Raw genomic sequence first — 20,644 nt, 5'->3', positions numbered from 1 at the left:
CCAAAAGTGCGTATATTTCAAGGGTGTAAGCATTATTAACCCTAGAGTTGGGTGTGCTTTCCCGAGAACACGTTATACTTTGGTACTCTGCTTGGGTCACCGTTTGCAGGACCCTTTTTTCACATTCGTTAATTTTGCATTAAATTATTAGTTTTGTGATTTGGTGCATTGTTACGTGTATTTTATACGACTTTTTCATGAAATCCATATACTTATGGTGGGAGATAATATCGTTGCAGTCGACCGCAAAATAATTTTCCAGTCCGACGAGGTCACCATCGTGCGGATTGGTGGACATCTTTTTTCTTCTTCTTTCTGTTTATAGGATAGGAGAAATGGTGGACATTCAGGGTAACCCGTTTCCATGGCCCACGGTCCCACCTTATAGCCATATTAGTACAATGCATTTTTCCTTATTTCTGGTTATTAATATTGCTAGATTCTTGTCAGGCTTTTGAGGTCTAACTTTTAAATTCAAGCAGTCCACAAAGAGATCTTTTAGGATTCTCTTTTTCTTCTTATTTATTTATTTATTTACATGTTAATAATTACCTCAGGCCCTTGAACCTTGAGATTATACTGTCTTGAAAAGATAATTCATACGGAGTATTTGTTAGTTTTGTATCAATTTTTTTTTTTTTTGAACTATTGGTTTGTCTCTATAAAAGAAATTGAAAAAGTAAAAAATTATTATCCAAACTCAAAAAATTTAGGATAAAAACAAATATAAGAAGAAAAAAACATAATTAACAATCTCATGAAAACAAAAAGCCATTATACCATTAAGATACTCTTTTCCTTTCTCTATATGAGATTAAGATGCTAAATGATAATTCTCCAGTTTTAAACTCATTCTTCGAAATAATATTGTCTAAAATTTTCATTTGAATGATCTATGTTATAGCCTCTCTTTCCTCCCTTTCCTATGTCTTTGTGCGTTGTATGAATAGTTTGAATTGGAGGTTACGAGCTAGAAGAAGACATAGCATTAAGGTAAAAAAAAATAAAGACTAAAAGAAGGAAACATGGAGCTGGGAATTAGGGAGGATGGCAATTCAAAATTATTACACGGGGTAATTTTGTTTACAAAAAATCGACGGAAGTTGCTCGCTTGTGTTAATCGCAAAGGATTCTTTAGTTAAAAGGATCGTAAGAAACAAAAATTATTCATGGGTTAAAGTGAGAGGACTAAAATATTCAAGGGTGTAAGCATAATTAACCCTAGACTTTGGTGCGTTTTCCCGAGAGCACGTTATACTTTGGTACTCTGCTTCGATCACCACTTGCGGGCCCTATCGGGCGGTAAACCGAAAGGAAAACCGAAAGGAGTATTTGTTCAGTGGTTTGGAGTATCGTCACGATTTACGTGTGTTTTATAACATTTTCCACTACACATTTCTCGTGAAATTCATATACTTATGACAAGACTCTACCAAAATATATAGTATTATTGTGGAAGACAATATCGTGTCGGTTTTTCTAGACCGCCAAATAATTTGTCGATCCGATGAGGTCACCATCGTTGGATTCGAAGAGGTTTGGATTGGTGGACATCTTTTTTCTTATTCTTTCTGTTTAGGAGAAATGGTGGGTGGACATTCTGGGTAACCCGTTTCAATGGCCCACGGTCCCACCTCATAGCCATATTCGTTTTTTTCCCGAATTCCGAATACAATGCATTTTTCCTTATTTCTGGTTATTAATATTGCTAGATTCTTGTCAGACTTTTGAGGTCAACTTTTAAATTCAAGCAGTCCACAACAGATCTTTTAGGATTCTCTGCTTCTTCTTCTTTTATTTATTTATTAAGTACATGTTAATAATCACCGCAGACCTTTGAGCCTCGAGATTACTTACTTTCTTGAGACGAGAACTTGTATTTTTTAATTTTATGTAAAATTTTTGCAAATAATTAATTCATCTCGGCCAAGAAATTTAAAAAGTAAATATTATTATCCAAACTATTTCTTTTTTGGATAAAAACAAAAATAAGCAAAGAGAGAGAGAGAGAGAGAGAGAGAGAGAGAGAGAGAGAGAGAGAGAGAGAGAGAGACAAATAAACCATCAAATAAGGAAAAACAGATCACTGGCTTACTTTTAGCACTTTTCATCTTTTTCACGCAGGGATGTAAAAAAAAAAATTCGCAAAGCAAAATTGGCTCTCAAATTGAGCCAATTGTCTAATTAAACCGAACCAACAAATTTTAATTGTTTTCCAATTTGTTATGGTATGTTTGGATTTAAAAATTAATATGCTTAATATTTTTATTCTAAAAAACAATGTTGAACCTATCAATTATTTTACATCATATTCATGATGTCAAGTACTAAATCTTTACATTTTTTTTTAATTTCTTTCATGCACTTGATATATAGTTGCTCGGATATCATGAGACACGGTACCCTCGACATCACTTAAAAGAAAAAGCGAATTCATTTAGCTGACTTAATTGATTGGGACCGAAGACCCTGCTTAGTTTGGTTTACTTGATAATTGGTATGAGTCAAATGTGAAACACTCTTTCATACTATCTTGTTTGGTTTGCCTCTTTTACCGTTGTAATTGGACTTATGGAAATTTCTTTTCCGACCACATAAAATAAAAAATATTGATAATATAGTAGTACCCTAAATTAAGATTTTAGAGAAAGTATTAGTACTCAACATTGAGGCCCGCAGCAATCATACTGATCACATCGAACCAGTCAACCATTTCAATGCCCAATAATCTGGTTTGATTTATTAGAATTGTCAGACAACTTTGATCCATGAAACTATGGATAATCAATATATTTCTACATTTTTGCTTTTGAATAACTTTTCTACCTTGAATTTTGGCACATGTTTATGTAGGCTCAATGAGCCAATAAAACGACTTGAATAAAACTTTTTTCCCCCTTATAATCTCTCTTTAATCATTCACTAGGAGAGCGGCTCGTGCCAGCACGAGGTATCTCATGCCTGGTATTGAGAAGATGTGTTTATCTGCGGTAAAAGTTGTGGTGTTGTAAGAGCGTAATTTGTTGGAACCAGTGTTTATGTAAATACAATATTTTGAAGTCATACGGTAGCTAATTATATAAAGGGGAGTTTGATACAGGTTTATGTTCCATAACATGAGTCAAAAGATATGTCATCAGGTTTGGAAAGTTTTGTAGTGAGAAGAGTAGAGGTGGCTGCAAATTATGCACATCAAAAGATTTGCCGCAACATCTACTATTCTGAGAGGTAGAACAAAAGGTTTGTTTGACAGAGTTAGTCCTTCTTTTGCCTTATTCTTGAGGGGTTCCAGAGGAGCATCTTGTTCCATTGTGGCAGCTATTGTTGGTGACTTTATTGTTGATGACGGAATAGTCCAGGATCGATTTCTCATTTTGATTGGAACCTCGTCCAGGTTAAGCTTCCTAACCATCGGATAGAGCCTTCGGACAAATTCCTGGGCGTAAATCACAGTACTTTATTATGTTTGTGCATGAAGAAACCAAACTCAGTGACTAAGCAGGAAACACAATAATTGCTATTAGCCCATACCTTGCTGTTAAACATTGTTGACATGTGTACCCAAATGTCATCAAAGTAGATTGGCCATTGAAGACAGATGGAAAGCATGCGGTATGCAGATCATCTGCACAAAATTAGGACAGAAAACAGGTATATTTATTTACAACAAAACCTGCCTATAATTATAGAATGAAATATTACTAAATAGTTTTCCTTTATTACCCTCTGCAGGTTCGATGTGTTGCCAATATGGGTTCAGCTCTTCTGACCAGTCATATACAACCTCATTATCATTTGGATCGAAAATTATCGTGTTGAAAATCCACTTCCGCTCACAAGACATGATCACTTTGTATCCATTTGCAAGTCGATGGACTGCACAAAAGTCTCCCCACCCATATTGCATAATATTATCAACCACACGAACTGGCCATGATTTTGACCCATGCCTTAAGACTATCCCAACTGTCTTGTTGTGGCCTTGTACATAATGTGAACATCCCTGTGCCAATGGCTATGCAGGAAACGTAACAAAACAGAGATCTGGTACGTCATTTTGTAAAGCAATGGGAATTCAACTGCTAAATGCAAAATGCTAAGTTAAAGAGTCAAACCATCAAACCAGTCAAGTGGTCATCCGTAACAACTGCTAAATACCAACTGGAGCCCACACCTAGCAAAAGAAACGGGTAAGCAAATTTTTAATGATTCATATAATTACAGTTGAGCCTATTCTCTTTGTGTTGGCAAAACTTGAAGCAACATAAACTAAATGTATGTATATTTTAAGAGCTGAAGATCGAAGAAAAAATACCAAAAGTGCTACAATACATGAAGGAATTGTACACAACAGCACTCAACCAAACTCTCAAAGCAGCTTCTGAAGTCCATTGCAAATTAGCATGCAGTCGCAAGCATTCAGCATAGTCATGAACGAATCTGTCATCTGGTCTATAGATTACATTGTCATTTTCCCCTGCGTATGATATCGCCGCATCCTTTTTTTCACCATTAGTAGCAAGAAGCAAATATGATGGTTGAACACCATGCATACGAGTTAAATGGTCCTCGACAGTCCAGCGGACAAATGGGGCTCGAATCATCATAGTAGGACACCTTGCAATGTAAACACATAATTTACTTGTGAGTTATGCTGTAACAAAATAAGTGAAGCGGGGAAAAGCATAAAGGCAAGCTCTAAGCACAAAAGAAATGAACAATGAGCATAGAATAATGCTGCAACCTAGACTAACTAAGCTGAGTCATAATAATGAATTAATTTAGTTTAGCACAATCAAGGTGCAAAAACAATGGCTGAGAAATTAGCGAACAAATGAGATTGAATCAGCACAGTGGCACACTGCACAAAGTAAGACATATTCTAGTTGTAAGCTAACTACAAAAAGGAACAATACTTAGCTGACAATCATGCTCCATCTTAGGCAAATCAAGCGGACTGCTAAAAGCCAAGAATGTGAAAAGAAATAACATAGTTATTATCATTATTACGCAAAACAAATTTATTCCGCTGTACGTGCACAACACAAAAAAGGAAGGCAAAAGCAATCAAGCTAGTAGACAAGTTTGGCACATAAACAAGTTTAGAATAGCTGAATTATACTCCGTATAAAATCATTCCACTGAGTATGGCGCCCAAAAATGCGCACACTATCTAGGAGTACCTAAGAAGGTCATAAGGAACCATAATTTGGTCGCAAGACGAAGATGCTGAATCCAGAAGGTCATAAGCAACCATAATTTGATCGGCAACACGAAGATGCCGAATCCAAACGGTAACAAATACAAATCTTTGTGTGTTCATAGGGACCATGCGCAAAAGATATTTAGCAGCACCTAAAAAGGTTGGAAGCAGTATAGATCCCAATAATTAGTCCGCCGGCCAACATTTGGACACCGAATTCAACCTTTTTAAAAAATACAAACACCGAATTCAACCTTTTAAAAAAATGCAAACAACGACTGGAGCCATACACAAGCTGCACACAATATGCTCAAACAAGTAAACAACAATTCTAACTCGACAAAGCCTCATCCAAAATAAAGCCACGCAAATCGGATCCTCAAATACTACGACTTAGCAAGAAGAGAAAAAAAACAAAACGACAAGAGCATAACCCCGGAATGAAAGGAAACCCTGCGAAGAACAATTTGAAACCCACAAACCTCCGCCCAACAAAATAAAAGCACACAAAAGGGAACTTAATAAATAAAATACCATGACGAACCGAATAACCTCCGGCAAAACGTACCCGGGGGCGGGAAACCATCGATCACGCTCACAGAGAACACAGAACGAGCGAAACCGGACAAAAAACCACGAGCGAAAACCCACAAACGGCATAGTAGGCAAACGGCACACACATAAAAGTGAACGAACCTAACCTGAGAGGACGAGTTTGAGAGCAGAACACCACCGGAGAAAAATCGATCCGCTTGCTCCGCACTAACCCCACGAACAGTCTCCCCTCTCACTGCCTAGAAAACATCTGCGTCCATCATAGAGGCCAGATATTTCTACAGTCTCCCGTCAAAAGCAAGAAGCATGACGCCAGCAAGGCACATCGCCAAAATACAAAACTGCCCCTAGCATCATAACCGACAGCTGGGCAATCTTTTTTTTGGAGGGCAAAATTGGAAAATCACGGCTGAAATTGGCAAGCGTTTCAATTTTGCAAGCGGTGAATTTTTGCCAAGCGTCCCACTTGGCTGTTGTTCCCTTAGTTTAAAAGCTTTAGAAATAACGTTGCTAGATAATGACATTATGACACTTTAATGAATGAAAAAGGACATTTTCAGATTGAGAAGAAAGCATTGGATATAAAAAATGAATTATCATATCATCGGAAAAATTGTATTACCAGATCGAGTAAATATTGTAAAGCTTTTATAAATTGATGATGTAATCATTGTTGGCTTCAGATTGAAATATTTTTCAAAGAGCTTTCTTCTAAAAAAAAAAAACCCCCGCATTCATCTAAGGCCTCCACGCATACTAGCTACACTCACCTAGGCCCCTAAGTGAATGTGTATACGTGTGCAAGTGTGTGCGGAGTTATATGTGGCATTAGTATTGTTGTTCTTTCAAGAACTGCAAGCGTGAAACAAAAGAAAAAGAGAAAACAAAATGGCTCCAATTAAACAAACCCATCAAAGTTTTAATTATCACACCAAAGGCATACTAATTCTTTGCATAATTTAATTGTCTAATTATTTTTAGAAGTATTAAAAAAATTAGATGGAAAGGAGAAATAGGAGACATGAGTGTCCTATGAATCAATTAATTGTGTTGTAGTAGTATTTAATTTGATTTAGGCGAAATAATGAATAAGGTTATAAGATAACGCGTATAGAATCTTTTTGACCATGAGATAAATTGGAAAATAACCCCAAAGACCCCAAATTTGGGCGAATAGTCCTAATCATAGTTCAATGCACCTGACTAACCAACATGTGGCCCCTAGTCTCTAGACTCTAGTCCCAGCCTCTGGTTCCTCTGCGATAATTTTCCCTAGTGGGGTTCTTTAGTCACAACCAAACCAAAAGAAATTAGGCAAGGTGTGCTTAAGGTGAACCGAAAGCTCCTTGTACCTATTTTTTCACAAAAAATAAATAAATGTACAGAGCTTGCTTCTTTGAAATTTGGCATTGGACCGGAGGTAGCAATTCGTGCCATCTCGGCCACCTATCTTGTCTTTTGGTGGCAAAATTGTTTTATCCTTGGACAAATTTGCTTGAAAGATTTCGTTGAAAGTCTTGATTCGATATGTTATTACTGGTATGACATTTCAATGAACATGTATCAATAATTATTGAGATGGTTATTTAGAATGCTAGTACTATTGCTGATCCAAACTCGAATCGTTGAAAAGCCTGGTCCAACAAAATCCCACAATGTAAAATTTGTTTTGTAAGGCCTAAAAATACATGTAACAAATATTAGTAACTAGGGCTGCAAATGAACTAAGCAGTTCGCAAGCTGGGCTCGTTAACGTTCGGTTTGACTCGTTTAGAAAAAAAACTCGACTCGTAACATTCGTTAAGAGAGACTCAACTCGGTTAAAGAAACTCGTAAAGCAAATGACTAAATTTGACTCGCTAAGAGCTCGAGCTCGAATTTTGATCTCATTTATTAAATAAGTCGAACTCGACAAATCTCCGTTCGACTCGTTTGCAGTCATACTAGCAAGCATAAAGACGGATTTGATACGATACAAAGATGTATTCACCGTCATGAAAGCCACCTCCACACGATTAGACACGCATATACTCCTACATACAGACAGACACAGGGAAGAGAACAAAATAATACGGTCTAAAAAAGAGACACCCCAACCGTGTTCTTCCCCTCGACTCAACAAAACCAATTCTAGGGTTTCCTCCCTCTACAACACTCTCCCCCTCCTTTCTCTCTCTACGACCACAGACTATCACTGGTCGTGATTCTCTGGTCCTTGATTACGATAATATATTCCATTTGATTAATCAACATCAGATTCCAGGGTGAAAAAGTTCAAAACGGATCCTAGGGTTTGTTATTTGGGGGGGGTTTTGTGATTAACGAGCTGATACGTCGAAAAAGCTTCGATTTTTCCGATCGAATTCGCGGATTAGGGTTTGTAACCGATGACAGGGCATTGCGGATCGGGGATCGCTTGATCGCCGCCCCGTACGCCGCCGTTTTGAAAGGTGGGGTTTATCCTTTGTATGGAAACTCGCAGCCGTAAGCGGGCGGAGGCCACCTCATCAGCATCCTCTGGTCCCACCACCCGTAGCAACAAGCGCTCTCGTCTCTCCTCCTCCACCTCAACCACCACCGCCACCACCACCCCAAACGCCGCCGTCTTAACTCGCTCACGCGTCACTCGGTCCCAAGACTCGTCCACTCCTCCGATGGACTTAGCGATGAACGAGTCGTCCGGCTCTGGCTCGCGCCGACGTGGCAAGAATTCGGATAAGGATGATAAAGGAAAAGAAAAAGAGCACGAAGTTAGGGTTAGGGATAGAGAGAGAGAAGTAGCAGCAGCGGCAGCGGCGGCAGCCGAGAGAGCCCTAGGGCTGAACATCGACGGTCCCGGCCCCGCCGCCTCCGATGACGAGGACAACGACGACGGCAGCGAGGGCGGCGGCAACGGCGGAGGCGGCGTCGGGATCCTCCACCAGAACCTCACGTCGGCCAGCAGCGCACTCCAGGGGCTTTTACGTAAATTAGGTAAAGACTCCTTGTGCGTAATTTATACTTGACTGTAATTATAATAAACTGGATTATGGCAATAAAAAAATTCTAGGGCAATGATTTTCACACCCCTATTCGATAATTACACTCCTTCTTTGTCTTTTAGTGAGCAAAAAATACACACTGAAGCTTCACAAAAAGGCAAAAAATGGAGTGCCATTATCAAAACAAAAATGGGAGTGTGAAAATCATTATGAAAAATGGGAGTGTGATATATTTTATCATTTTGTATTCTATTAGGCGCTGGGCTCGACGACTTGCTGCCCTCATCGGGGATAGCTTCGGCATCGTCGTCGTCACACCAGAACGGGCGGCTGAAGAAGATTTTGTCGGGGCTGAGGGCGGACGGGGAGGAGGGGAAGCAGGTCGAGGCGTTGACACAGCTGTGTGAGATGCTGTCGATCGGTACAGAGGAGTCGTTGAGTACATTTTCGGTGGATTCGTTTGTGCCGGTGCTGGTGGGTTTGCTGAACCATGAGAGCAATCCTGATATCATGCTGCTTGCGGCGAGGGCGCTGACGCACTTGTGCGATGTGCTGCCGTCATCTTGCGCCGCGGTGGTGCATTACGGTGCGGTTTCGTGCTTTGTTGCAAGGTTGCTGACGATTGAGTACATGGACTTGGCTGAACAGGTGAGGGAATATGTAGAAATGAAGTGATTGTGAAATGGAATTGATAATTGTAAGTATACTATTAATTAACTATTAGGGCAAAGTAATAAGGCTGGAGTGGAGATGCTTTTATAGGTGGAAGTTTCAATGATTCAGTTTAATATTGGGTTTGGGGAGGTGTCTTAGAGCACCTCCAATCTGAGTAAAAATTTGAGGAAAGGCTTTATTTGGGATGAAACACTTTAGTGGGCAAAGCCAAATCTAAGTACAAATGTGACTCATGTGAGTAAAGGCTTCATTAATGGCATGGTTGTAAATTTGAGAGGGAACAATGACCCTGCAATATTTGAGTCTCCCTCCATTTGAGTAAAAAAGTGAGTGAAACCCAATGTGGTATAGTTTTGAGTCAAGGAGTGGAGTGGATTTTTTTAGTGGGGTTTTACTGTCATTTTGAGTCTGAGAATAAAAAAAAGTCATACTTTTACCAATATTTTTAAAAGCTTCATGTGGTCATGTGGAATCAAAATGGGCAAACCCAAATCTAAGCACCAATTTGAACAAAAGCTTCATTAAGGGCACGGTTGTAATTTTGGGAGTGGAAAAAATAGCCTTGCAAATTCTAAGGTAAATGATGCTTAGAAGGTGCCCTAGATCATTTCATGCGTAGTTCTGTTGTGGACTTGAATACTAAAGATGATTCATGAGTGATTGTCCAAGTATAAATGTCGCACATGTATCCTTTGTCCTCAGCTCTAGTGTTGGCACTTGATACTTGAGTTCACATACATTTCAAATGTCCATGTGCATAGTTTACCACTGTAGTTGGAGTAGATAGTTTGCAAAAAGAATTGGCGAAAACTACTTTCTCAAAGGTCTGCATCCTTATGCTCATATGCTGGTGCTGTTTGGTCATTTTCATTTTGTTCTCATGGCAGTCCCTTCAAGCTCTGAAGAAGATATCTCTGGAACACCCAACTGCTTGTTTGAGAGCAGGTGCACTCATGGCAGTCCTTTCGTATCTGGACTTTTTCTCCACGGGAGTACAGGTAGCTCATTAATTTCAAGTTGTTAACTTAAATGTCAAATATGTTATGAGAGTCGCATACTGCATTTGGGAGCAGTGGTGAATGATATATCCTCTTCTAATGCATTCTTCCAGCGAGTTGCTTTGTCTACTGCGGCAAATATGTGCAAGAAACTTCCTTCGGATGCTGCTGACTTTGTAATGGAAGCTGTTCCTTTGTTGACAAACCTCCTTCAGTATCACGATGCCAAGGTGAAGTCATTTTTTTTGGAGGTTCACAGTCAAAGGCTTTTGCATGGGTTGGGTTATAACTCGTTATTGATGTTTTTCCTTCTTTTCTGTGTGTGCTCTCTTGTTGTTGTAGGTGTTAGAGCATGCTTCTGTCTGCTTGACTCGAATTGCTGAAGCATTTGCATCTTCCCCGGGTAAGCTGGATGAATTGTGTAATCATGGACTGGTTACGCAAGCTGCCTCGCTCATTTCCACAAGCAATTCTGGAGGTGGTCAGGCTTCTCTTAGCACACCCACATACACGGTAGATTCAGCAGTTACTTTCATCTTTCAAATGATAGGGAATTTTGTATTTGGTTTCTCCTGTTTTGATTTAAACCACATGCAGGGTTTAATCCGACTGCTTTCCACATGCGCAAGTGGATCTCCTCTAGGATCCAAAACTTTGCTACTCCTTGGCATCAGTGGTATTCTTAAGGATATACTATCAGGGTCTGGCCTAGTTGCTAGCATCTCTGTTTCAGCTGCCTTGAGCAGACCCCCAGAGCAGGTGTTGCATTCTTCTTATTCTCTCTTAAAGGAGGGTTCTCTGAGTCACGTTATTTTTACCCTAAGTTGCACTCTCTAAAATGGAATCTGTGGTCCAAGTAGTTTGGTTTTAGGTGGTATTGTATATATCAACACAAAGGGGGGAGTTGTCTCTTTGCTACGGAAAAAACTGCTGGCTTGATCTAGGCCTCTTCTAAAGTAGCAGCCTTTTGTTTTCACCACAAGAAATTTATGTTGTACGGCGAAACACAACTTCCCCACTGCTGCTCTGATTGACTAGTTTATTTGTTTTCGATTCTAATTTGCAGTTACACTTGGCTTCTATACTGATTAGTTGCACGTGATCTTCTTGTTTTGATTCTGCTGCTTAGATTTTTGAGATTGTGAACCTCGCAAATGAGCTTCTTCCGCCATTGCCACAAGGTACCATATCCCTCCCTGCCAGCAGTAATCTATTTGTTAAAGGATCTCTTGTGAAGAAGTCACCTGCCAGCAGTTCTGGCAAACCAGAGGATTCAAATGAAAGTGTAACCGAGATTTCAGCTCGAGAGAAGTTATTAAATGACCAGCCTGAACTTCTTCAGCAATTTGGAGTGGATCTTCTTCCAGTGCTAATTCAGGTTAGTGTTCCAGAGATTTCAGTTCATCTATAATTCTAATTGCTGCATTTACTAAAATAGTAGTGGCATTGGTGGGCAGATATATGGATCCAGCGTGAATGGTCCCGTGCGACACAAATGTCTTTCGGTTATTGGGAAATTGATGTACTTCAGCAGTGCAGATATGATCCAGACTCTAATAAATGCGACAAACATATCGAGGTATTTCATTGTCATGAACTTTTGGCTTGAGAGATTGGGTATGTATAGTGCATTGTCCTTACAAACAGTTTGAATGTGGTTTTTTTGAGTAGTTTTTTGGCTGGGGTTTTAGCATGGAAAGATCCACAAGTTTTGGTTCCTGCTCTTCAAATAGCAGAGATTCTAATGGAAAAACTCCCGGGTACATTCTCCAAGATGTTTGTGAGGGAAGGTGTGGTTCATGCTGTAGATGCACTTATTGTATCTGGGCCTTCTAATACTGCTCAATCCCAACCATCTTCCACTGAGAAGGATAATGATTCTATAACTGGGACATCATCCTCACGTAGACGGTATCGGCGACGAAGTGGCAACTCAAACACAGATTTACACACTACTGAAGATTCAAAAAGTCCAATTCCTATTGTTGGTTCACCTCCGAGCTCAGTGGAAATTACGCCTGCCAACTCAAGTCTTCGTATGGCAGTCAGTGGTTTTGCCAAGGTTTTCAAAGACAAATACTTCCCTTCAGATCCAGGGGCCACTGAAGTTGGAGTTACAGATGATCTTATACATTTAAAGAATCTCTGCATGAAGTTGAATGGTAGCGTTGACGACCAGAAGACTAAGTCGAAGGGGAAGTCTAAAGCTTCTGGGTCACGCTTTGCTGATTTTTCTGTGAGTAAAGAGGAGAACTTAGTTGGGGCGATTTCTGAGATGCTTGCGGAACTAAGCAAAGGGGATGGTGTCTCCACTTTTGAGTTCATTGGTAGTGGAGTGGTTGCCGCTTTACTGAACTACTTTTCCTGTGGATACTTTTCCAAGGAAAAAATTTCAGAAGCTAACCTTCCCAAGCTCCGCCAACAAGCAATCAAAAGGTACAAGTCTTTCATTGCAGTGGCTCTCCCTTCCACTATTGATGAAGGTAATGTGGCTCCTATGGGTGTCTTGGTTCAGAAGCTTCAAAATTCTTTGTCCTCCTTAGAGCGCTTTCCTGTTGTGTTGAGCCATACTTCTCGACCATCAAGCGGAAGTGCACGTCTCTCTTCTGGTCTTAGTGCATTGTCCCAGCCATTTAAGTTGCGGCTCTGTAGAGGCCAAGGAGAAAAATCCCTTCGTGATTATTCTTCCAATGTTGTTTTAATTGATCCGTTGGCAAGTTTAGCAGCTGTAGAAGACTTCCTCTGGCCTCGAGTCCAAAGAAGTGACTCTGGACAGAAGCCCTCTGGATCTGCCGCTAATTCTGAGTCTGGGACCACACCTACTGGAGCTGGTGTTTCATCACCATCCACTTCTACTCCTGCTTCCACCACTCGTCGCCATTCTACTAGATCCAGATCATCTGTTAATATTGGAGATACAGCCAAAAAGGAGTTGTCACAAGAGAAAAGTGCTAGCTCATCAAAGGGTAAGGGCAAGGCTGTTTTAAAGCCTGCTCAGGAGGAGGCAAGGGGACCTCAAACAAGAAATGCCCGAAGAAGAGCAGCTTTGGAAAAAGATGCTCAAATGAAGCCTGTAAACGGAGACTCAAGTTCTGAGGTACACTGTAAATGCTAATTATCATTATGATACTGTATGTTATTTTTTTTTGGGATAAAAGAATTAATGAAGAAAATCTTTTCAATGTGAAGTACTTTGCCTTAAAATAGCAAGGAGTATTGATTCAGTTAAGCCATAGTTTTCTTCATTTAGTCAAACTGCGTATCAGCATCATTATGTGCCATGATTCATGAACGTATATCTCTGCTAGTTTTGGTGGGTTGTAAAAGCAGCTTAATGATTTCTGCATAGGAGCTATATGTGCAATATTGGTGATGTTCATTATACCCTCTTATGGTTTGCACAGTGTGCACATAATTTAAAGTGCACCGCACATACTCCTTGTAAATTAACTTGACATTCAAGTTATTCAACTCATGTGTCTGCATGTTGAGTAAACCATTTTTCGAGACAAAAGTTCCCCTCTAATTATTTAATTTTACATTACATGCTGTTCTCTGCTTTCTCTTTTTTTGATCTCCCTCACTACTCCACCAGTGAATACTCCTCCTTCATGGTATGTCCTTGAAATTCTTGCTCAGCTTGAGTTGCAGCATCCATATTCAGACTCACAAATAAGAGGAAGAAGACGAGGATATTATCTGCGTTAGTAGGGAATTATGTACGTGATTCTGAATGACGCGGTTATAAATAAAATTTAACCTTGCAAGATTTTCATATCAGTTGAAAGTATCGAGACTAGAAAGGAAGTTATTTGCAGTGTGTGGTTCCTAACTTCTGACCTTTCCTTGTTGGTTAACTTCCCTTTTAAACCATCAATCCCAAAGCTTCTGCTCCAACAGTGTTCATTGGTTTAGGTGATTCCACACTAAGTTGTGTAGAACCCGAGAGTAACAAGTTCTGTATGCTTCTGAGAAGTTCCGCTTCGGAGTAAAAAATTCTTTTGTAATGTTGGATGATGGAGATTTCATATGATTTCCTTATGTTCTGGTTTACAATATATATATATATATATATATATATATATACACACACACGCGCGCGCACACACAAAATATTAGTTGGAAAATAGTGCCACCCTAACAGGTATTTCTGCTGAAGGGATATGTGCGAGAGCTAGTATATTTTCGTTGCCGATAAAAAGGAGCTAGGATATGGTATCTCCATGCTGGTGGTGCCTAATTGTTGGGTTCTTAGGATTAGGTAGGCTTGTTCTTATGCACATTATCGAGTTTGTCCACATATTCCATGTGCTCGTATGAGTTACGTTATCAGTTGTTAAGTGGTTCGAGAAGTTTGTGGAGGGGCTTATCGGGAAGAATTGTGGAAGAATTTCTATTTGCCATTGTTATTGAAGGAGATCTGGGGATCAGGAAGCTGAAAATTTTCAGTCAAGCTATATGGGCATATGACCGAGTTGATGTTTCTGCAGAGGAGTCGACGGAGGATTCTTAGAGATGGGAGTTGACTAGATGAGGATGTTTCTAGGTGAAATAGTATCATGAGGCAGTGATGAGTTTGCATAACTTCCCCATCCCATGGGGAGCATTTTGGGAGTCTTAAGTTGGCTATTTTGGATGGTGTGCTTCTCCATTAATGTGTGTGCCAAGAGAGCTTTTGACTTTGGTGTTTTCTGGGTTGGAGTTTGATTTGCCTCTTGGAGTAGATATGCTTTTCCATGACTGGGAGGAGGTTCGAGTGTATTAGAGAAGGAAGAATATGTGGTGGTTGATTGCTTTATGCCTTATGTGCCGTACGTGGTGCGAACGAAACCATACATCTTTTGATGTTGGGAAAATATTTTCCTGTATTTTTGTTACTGTTGGTGGGTGGGTGGGTTTGTTAACCCTTTATCAATTTTCGGTTTTCTTGAATTTTCCTCTTTTGTATTGTGAGCCTGTGAGGCATTCCCTTACTGTAAGAGTGGCTTTACACTTGTAAAAGAGGATTAAAGAAAGGATAAAAACTTTAGGAGTGACTAACAAGTGAAGCCGCTTAAGAAAACTGTATCCTTGACTTATGAATTAATTTAACATCTGTAAGGCTGTAAATAATTACCCGATGCTAATGAGGTCGAACTATCGATAAAGTTCAGTAAGAAATAGAGTGAGATTACTGGGCATTTATAATCTGTGGTTTAATTGTTGGATGAATAGTGTCAGCCATGCTATATGAACTTACCATGGTATGATTGCAGGATGAGGAGCTGGATATTTCACCTGTTGAGATTGATGATGCATTGGTGATTGAAGATGATGATATATCGGATGAAGATGACGATGAACATGATGATGTATGTCAGTGACAAGTTTTCCTTCTATCTGGCATCTCTTATTTCCCTGGCTTCGATCGATTTTGGACCAAATCAATATTCTCTGTTTCTTCAGTTTTTTTTTTAATATTTCATTGCCAAATGAGTAAGCACTTTTGTATTGTGGATACTAAAAATAACTGGAAGAGATTTTAAAGTTACGAACACTAAAAGCTTTATTATTGTCAAGGCTGGGATGGTTCGTTGGTAGCCAGCTGTGCTACCTATTGAATGACAAACATAGAGGATTTCAGGGTCGCTCATTCTTAGTTTATGTTTTCTAGGGTGACCGGATATTTCTTGGTTCATATTTGGAAATACTGACCCATGCCACCTTGAGAATTACTTGATGGAGCATTATGATCTGGAAGACGAATGCTTTGTGAGATTAAACACACAAAAGACTAATCTGCTAGTTCTGCTGTTTCACCCTCACAATTTCTTACTCTTCATTTTCAGGTACTTGGAGATGATTCTCTTCCCGTATGCATGCCAGACAGAGTACATGATGTTAAATTGGGTGATTCAACTGAGGATGGTCCTGTTGCCCCTGCAGCAAGTGATAGCCACACCAATCCAGCTTCTGGTTCTAGTAGCAGAGCTGCTACAGCAAGGGGCTCAGACTCTACTGACTTCAGGAGTGGCAACTCCATTGGTTCAAGGGGTGCCATGTCATTTGCCGCAGCTGCCATGGCTGGGCTTGCATCTGCAAATGGTAGAGGTTTCAGGGGAGGCAGAGATCGGCATGGGCGCCCTCTATTTGGTTCCAATGATCCTCCTAGACTAATTTTTTCTGCAGGTGGGAAGCAACTTAATAGGCACCTGACTATCTATCAGGCTATCCAAAGGCAGCTTGTGCTAGACGAAGATGATGAGGAGAGATATACAGGCAATGATCTTGTATCTAGCGAAGGAAGTAGGTTGTGGGGTGATGTTTATACCATAACCTATCAAAGGGCAGACACCCAGACAGGACCTGCGTCAAATGCAGCCGGAGCATTGAATGCTACAACGACCTCTAAATCTACGAAGGTGGGGTCTGGGTCAAATTCTAACACTGCGGATTCATCTTTGCAAAGGACGTCGCTTCTTGATAGTATTTTACAGGGGGAGCTTCCTTGTGATCTGGAAAAAAGTAATTCTACTTACAATATATTAGCTCTGTTACGCGTATTAGATGGTTTGAATCAGCTTGCTCCCCGATTGAGAGTCCAGGCTGTGACGGACAGTTTTGCTGAAGGAACAATTTTGAGTCTGGATGAGATTACTGCTACCGGCATTAGGGTTTCTCCTGAGGAGTTTATAAACAGCAAGCTAACTCCGAAATTGGCAAGACAAATACAGGATGCCCTAGCGCTCTGCAGTGGGAGTCTTCCCTCATGGTGTTACCAGTTGACAAAAGCATGTCCTTTTTTGTTTCCTTTTGAGACAAGGAGGCAGTACTTTTATTCTACTGCTTTTGGTCTATCGAGGGCTCTATCTAGGCTTCACCAGCAACAGGGTGTTGATGGTCACGGATCGACCAATGAAAGAGAAGTTAGAGTTGGGAGATTACAACGCCAGAAAGTGCGCGTCTCTCGTAACCGAATTCTGGATTCCGCTGCGAAAGTGATGGAGATGTATTCAAGCCAAAAGGCTGTTCTTGAAGTGGAATATTTTGGTGAAGTTGGAACTGGGTTGGGTCCTACGTTGGAGTTCTACACTCTTCTAAGTCATGATTTGCAAAAAGTTGGACTTGCAATGTGGAGGTCAAATTCTTCACCTGATAGGACTTCAATGGAAGTTGATGGAGTTGAACAAAGAAATGTGATGTCCGTTAGTGATCTTGTCCAAGCTCCTCTCGGATTGTTCCCTCGTCCTTGGCCAGCTAATGCTGATGCTTGCGAGGGTAGCCAATTTTCCAAAGTTGTTGAATATTTTCGGCTTGTTGGGCGGGTGATGGCCAAAGCTCTTCAAGATGGGCGACTTTTGGACCTCCCAATGTCCACTGCATTTTATAAACTTGTTCTTGGTCAGGTGGGGACTAAATGTATTTTTATTCAGATCTGATTTGTTGCACCTTAATCTAGTGGAAAATGCCATGTTCTACCTCTTTCGATATACACATTCAGCTCACCCTATTCATTGCAGGAGCTTGATTTGCATGACATTCTTTCCTTTGATGCTGAACTTGGGAGGACTCTGCAAGAATTGCAAGCAATTATTGCCCGGAAAAAGTATATTGAATCAATGGGTAGTCAGAGTTGTGAACAAATTTCTGATTTACGTTTTCGTGGGGCGTCAATAGAAGATCTCTGTTTCGATTTCACGCTCCCTGGGCATCCAGATTACGCGCTGAAACCAGGCGAAGAGAATGTACTCATTCCCTTGAGAATATATTTTCACGTTTCGTAGCCTTCAGTTTTCTTTTTGGTTCATGTTGATCGTTCTTAATTTTATTTTTCCTTCGTGAACTTTTCAGGTGGATATCAATAACTTGGAGGAGTACATATCCTTGGTGGCTGATGCTACTGTCAAGACAGGAATTCTGAGGCAAATGGAAGCATTTAGGACCGGGTTTAATCAAGTTAGCAACTTCCTCTTGACTTCATGTATTTCATAATGTATTAGGAAGTTTCTTATTTTGGTGTATTTGATATTAAATATAAACAATGATGATACTAATAACATTAACAACAATAAATGATGCCATTACCATGATGTCTTTGTATTGTCAGGTCTTTGACATCACGACTCTTCAAATATTTTCTCCTCATGAATTGGACTATCTTCTGTGCGGCCGTAGAGAGCTGTGGGAGGTAATTTTATAGCATATGGTTTTATTGTAACAGGTCACATCTAGTACCTTTATTGTTTCACTTGCATGTTTAATGTTAAATTTCTCTTTCTGCAGGCTGAGACACTTGTAGATCACATCAAATTTGATCATGGATACACCGCCAGGAGCCCTGCAATTGTTAATGTACTCGTTTGCTTAATTTTCCCCCTACCTCAATCAGTTAATCTGATTTAGGACAGCTTTTGGTTAGTTCCTTTGGTTTTCCACAATATTCATATGGTTTGTTGTGGTTATGTTCTTAGTTGCTTGAGATCATGGGAGAATTTACCCCAGAGCAGCAGCGAGCTTTTTGTCAGTTCGTTACTGGTGCACCTCGGCTTCCACCTGGAGGTCTGGCAGTGCTGAACCCAAAGTTGACAATTGTGAGAAAGGTAAAAAGTTTTACACAACTCTCTTCGAAGGCCTTAATGTTCTGTATTGGAGTCATTTATTCTTGCATTGTACATAGCATTCACACTCATGTCTTGATACAGCATTCTTCAACAACTAGTAATATAATGGCCAACGGGACCGGATTATCAGAATCAGCCGATGATGACTTGCCGAGTGTAATGACATGCGCTAATTACCTCAAGCTTCCTCCCTACTCTACCAAGGTACTGAATTTGTGAAAACAAACAGAGAGAACAAAAAGAAGTTGCTGGAAAATGGATGTAATTTCTGTTGCATGTTTATTCTAGATTTTATGTGCTGACAATTTTCATTTTATGAACAGGAAATTATGTTCAAGAAACTACTCTATGCAATAAGTGAAGGGCAGGGATCTTTTGATTTGTCATGAGTTCTCAAAGTAACCAATGAATTTGTGCATATCACATCGGAAGATTGTCGGGTTCGTTTCTCAATCGGGCAATTTCAGTGTTGGAAGTAGCTTCTTTTCATGCTCAAATATCTCCCTTTTTTTTTTGGTGCTTTTCTTCTCAATGGCGGCACTTCTGAGGTTAGTGCTTCTGTGCACGTTAGATCATGGGTGGGGTTAGCTGCCAGGGTCTTCGTCCAACAGTTTCATTGCACCATGAATGTTTATTTTGTTTTGGATAGAGCTTTATTGGGTGTTCTTTATTCAGGGCTATTCAGGGCGAATGATCTAGAAGCTTCTCCGAGGAATGGAATTTTGAGGCTATTTTCTTCTGCTGCAAGTGCATGTAAATAAATAGGAATTTCTGATGATTCTCCTCTTATTTCTACTTGCAACTCTCTTGAGTATATTCATGTGCGGGCATGCATTCGGCCCGCCTTTTCTGCTTATAAATTTAATTGGTGCATCTTTTGCTGGATATTTTTTCCCCAGAATGAATAAGCTAGTGGTAGAAAGTAAAGAAGGTAAACGATTTATAGGTTTTTTTTGGTATGGTGCCTATTGATACCAACTCATTTCTCACTGTTTTGTGTGCCTTTTCTGTCTACACATTCGTTTCAGTGCTTTTCTGTGTGGTAAATAGTTAATTGAGAAACAGAAGACTAACATAAAAATCACAGGACCTACAGACGACGCAACTCAAGTGTGTGATTTGATTGTTTTATTTCTGTGTAGACGAGGCATTGGTGTTGAGTTGTTAGACACTGTGGTGTTGAAAAATGGTGTTGCTGCTGTGGGCTGTGTAAGACTTGTTGGAAGTCTGGTCATACCATTTATTACATCTCAATATTTTGAGTTTGGCTCAAACTAGGCATGTCATGGACTGAATAAATTTGGATCTGATCCGATAATCTGTTCGATCTGCATTTGAAAATCCAAAACTTAAATTTGATAAACGGATTTGATTTTGATATATCAGATTCGTATACGAACTGATCTGAAACATTACTAATTTGAATTCATTTTGTTTAAAACTTTTTTTTTTTATCGGCCATTTTGTTTAAAACTTAATCCCTCCGTTTCAAATTGCTCGTCCCTTTTGGGTAATTTAACTTATAATGGGATGTGAAAACTTTGTATTGACTTTTCTGTTTTGCCCCCGAGTCCCGGTCAATATTACTGAGGTCAATTTTGTGAGTCTAACTTTTTATATGAAACTCAAAAT

General features: G+C 39.9%; 1 protein-coding gene across 5 annotated transcripts; it reads left to right on the top strand.

Annotated features, from left to right (window-relative positions):
- The first annotated feature begins 7,772 nt into the window (after positions 1 to 7,772).
- LOC131327190 (E3 ubiquitin-protein ligase UPL3) lies at positions 7,773 to 20,002 on the top strand. Of its 5 annotated transcripts, none has more exons than XR_009200231.1 (19): positions 7,773 to 8,731; positions 8,996 to 9,387; positions 10,302 to 10,412; positions 10,526 to 10,642; positions 10,755 to 10,925; positions 11,010 to 11,171; positions 11,542 to 11,790; positions 11,870 to 11,991; positions 12,084 to 13,509; positions 15,668 to 15,763; positions 16,241 to 17,797; positions 17,912 to 18,136; positions 18,243 to 18,347; positions 18,499 to 18,579; positions 18,675 to 18,743; positions 18,863 to 18,991; positions 19,094 to 19,216; positions 19,336 to 19,452; positions 19,698 to 20,002. XR_009200231.1 is itself a non-coding variant. In XM_058360226.1 (18 exons), exons 1-18 carry the CDS (start codon positions 8,227 to 8,229, stop codon positions 19,399 to 19,401), a joined length of 5,706 nt encoding a protein of 1,901 aa, XP_058216209.1. In that variant the 5' UTR covers positions 7,773 to 8,226; the 3' UTR covers positions 19,402 to 20,002. The 5 variants fall into 5 exon arrangements, 1 of the variants encoding a protein (XP_058216209.1); XR_009200229.1 differs by having other exon boundaries at positions 19,688 to 20,002; XR_009200230.1 differs by having other exon boundaries at positions 19,336 to 19,560.
- The last annotated feature ends 642 nt before the right edge of the window (positions 20,003 to 20,644 follow it).

The sequence above is a fragment of the Rhododendron vialii genome, chromosome 5a, assembly GCF_030253575.1.
Source record: "Rhododendron vialii isolate Sample 1 chromosome 5a, ASM3025357v1".
In the NCBI taxonomy this organism is placed as follows: Eukaryota; Viridiplantae; Streptophyta; class Magnoliopsida; order Ericales; family Ericaceae; genus Rhododendron; species Rhododendron vialii.
Note: the sequence above shows the minus strand (reverse complement) of the source record. Positions and strands in the feature narration are given on the sequence as shown.

Excerpts from the sequence above, each read along its gene's own strand:
- LOC131327190 (XM_058360226.1), top strand. The coding sequence starts at position 8,227 with ATGGAAACTCGCAGCCGTAAGCGGGCGGAGGCCACCTCATCAGCATCC. Across the intron at positions 9,388-10,301 it reads ACATGGACTTGGCTGAACAG|TCCCTTCAAGCTCTGAAGAA; the intron begins GTGAGGGAATAT and ends TTCTCATGGCAG. Across the intron at positions 11,172-11,541 it reads TGAGCAGACCCCCAGAGCAG|ATTTTTGAGATTGTGAACCT; the intron begins GTGTTGCATTCT and ends TCTGCTGCTTAG.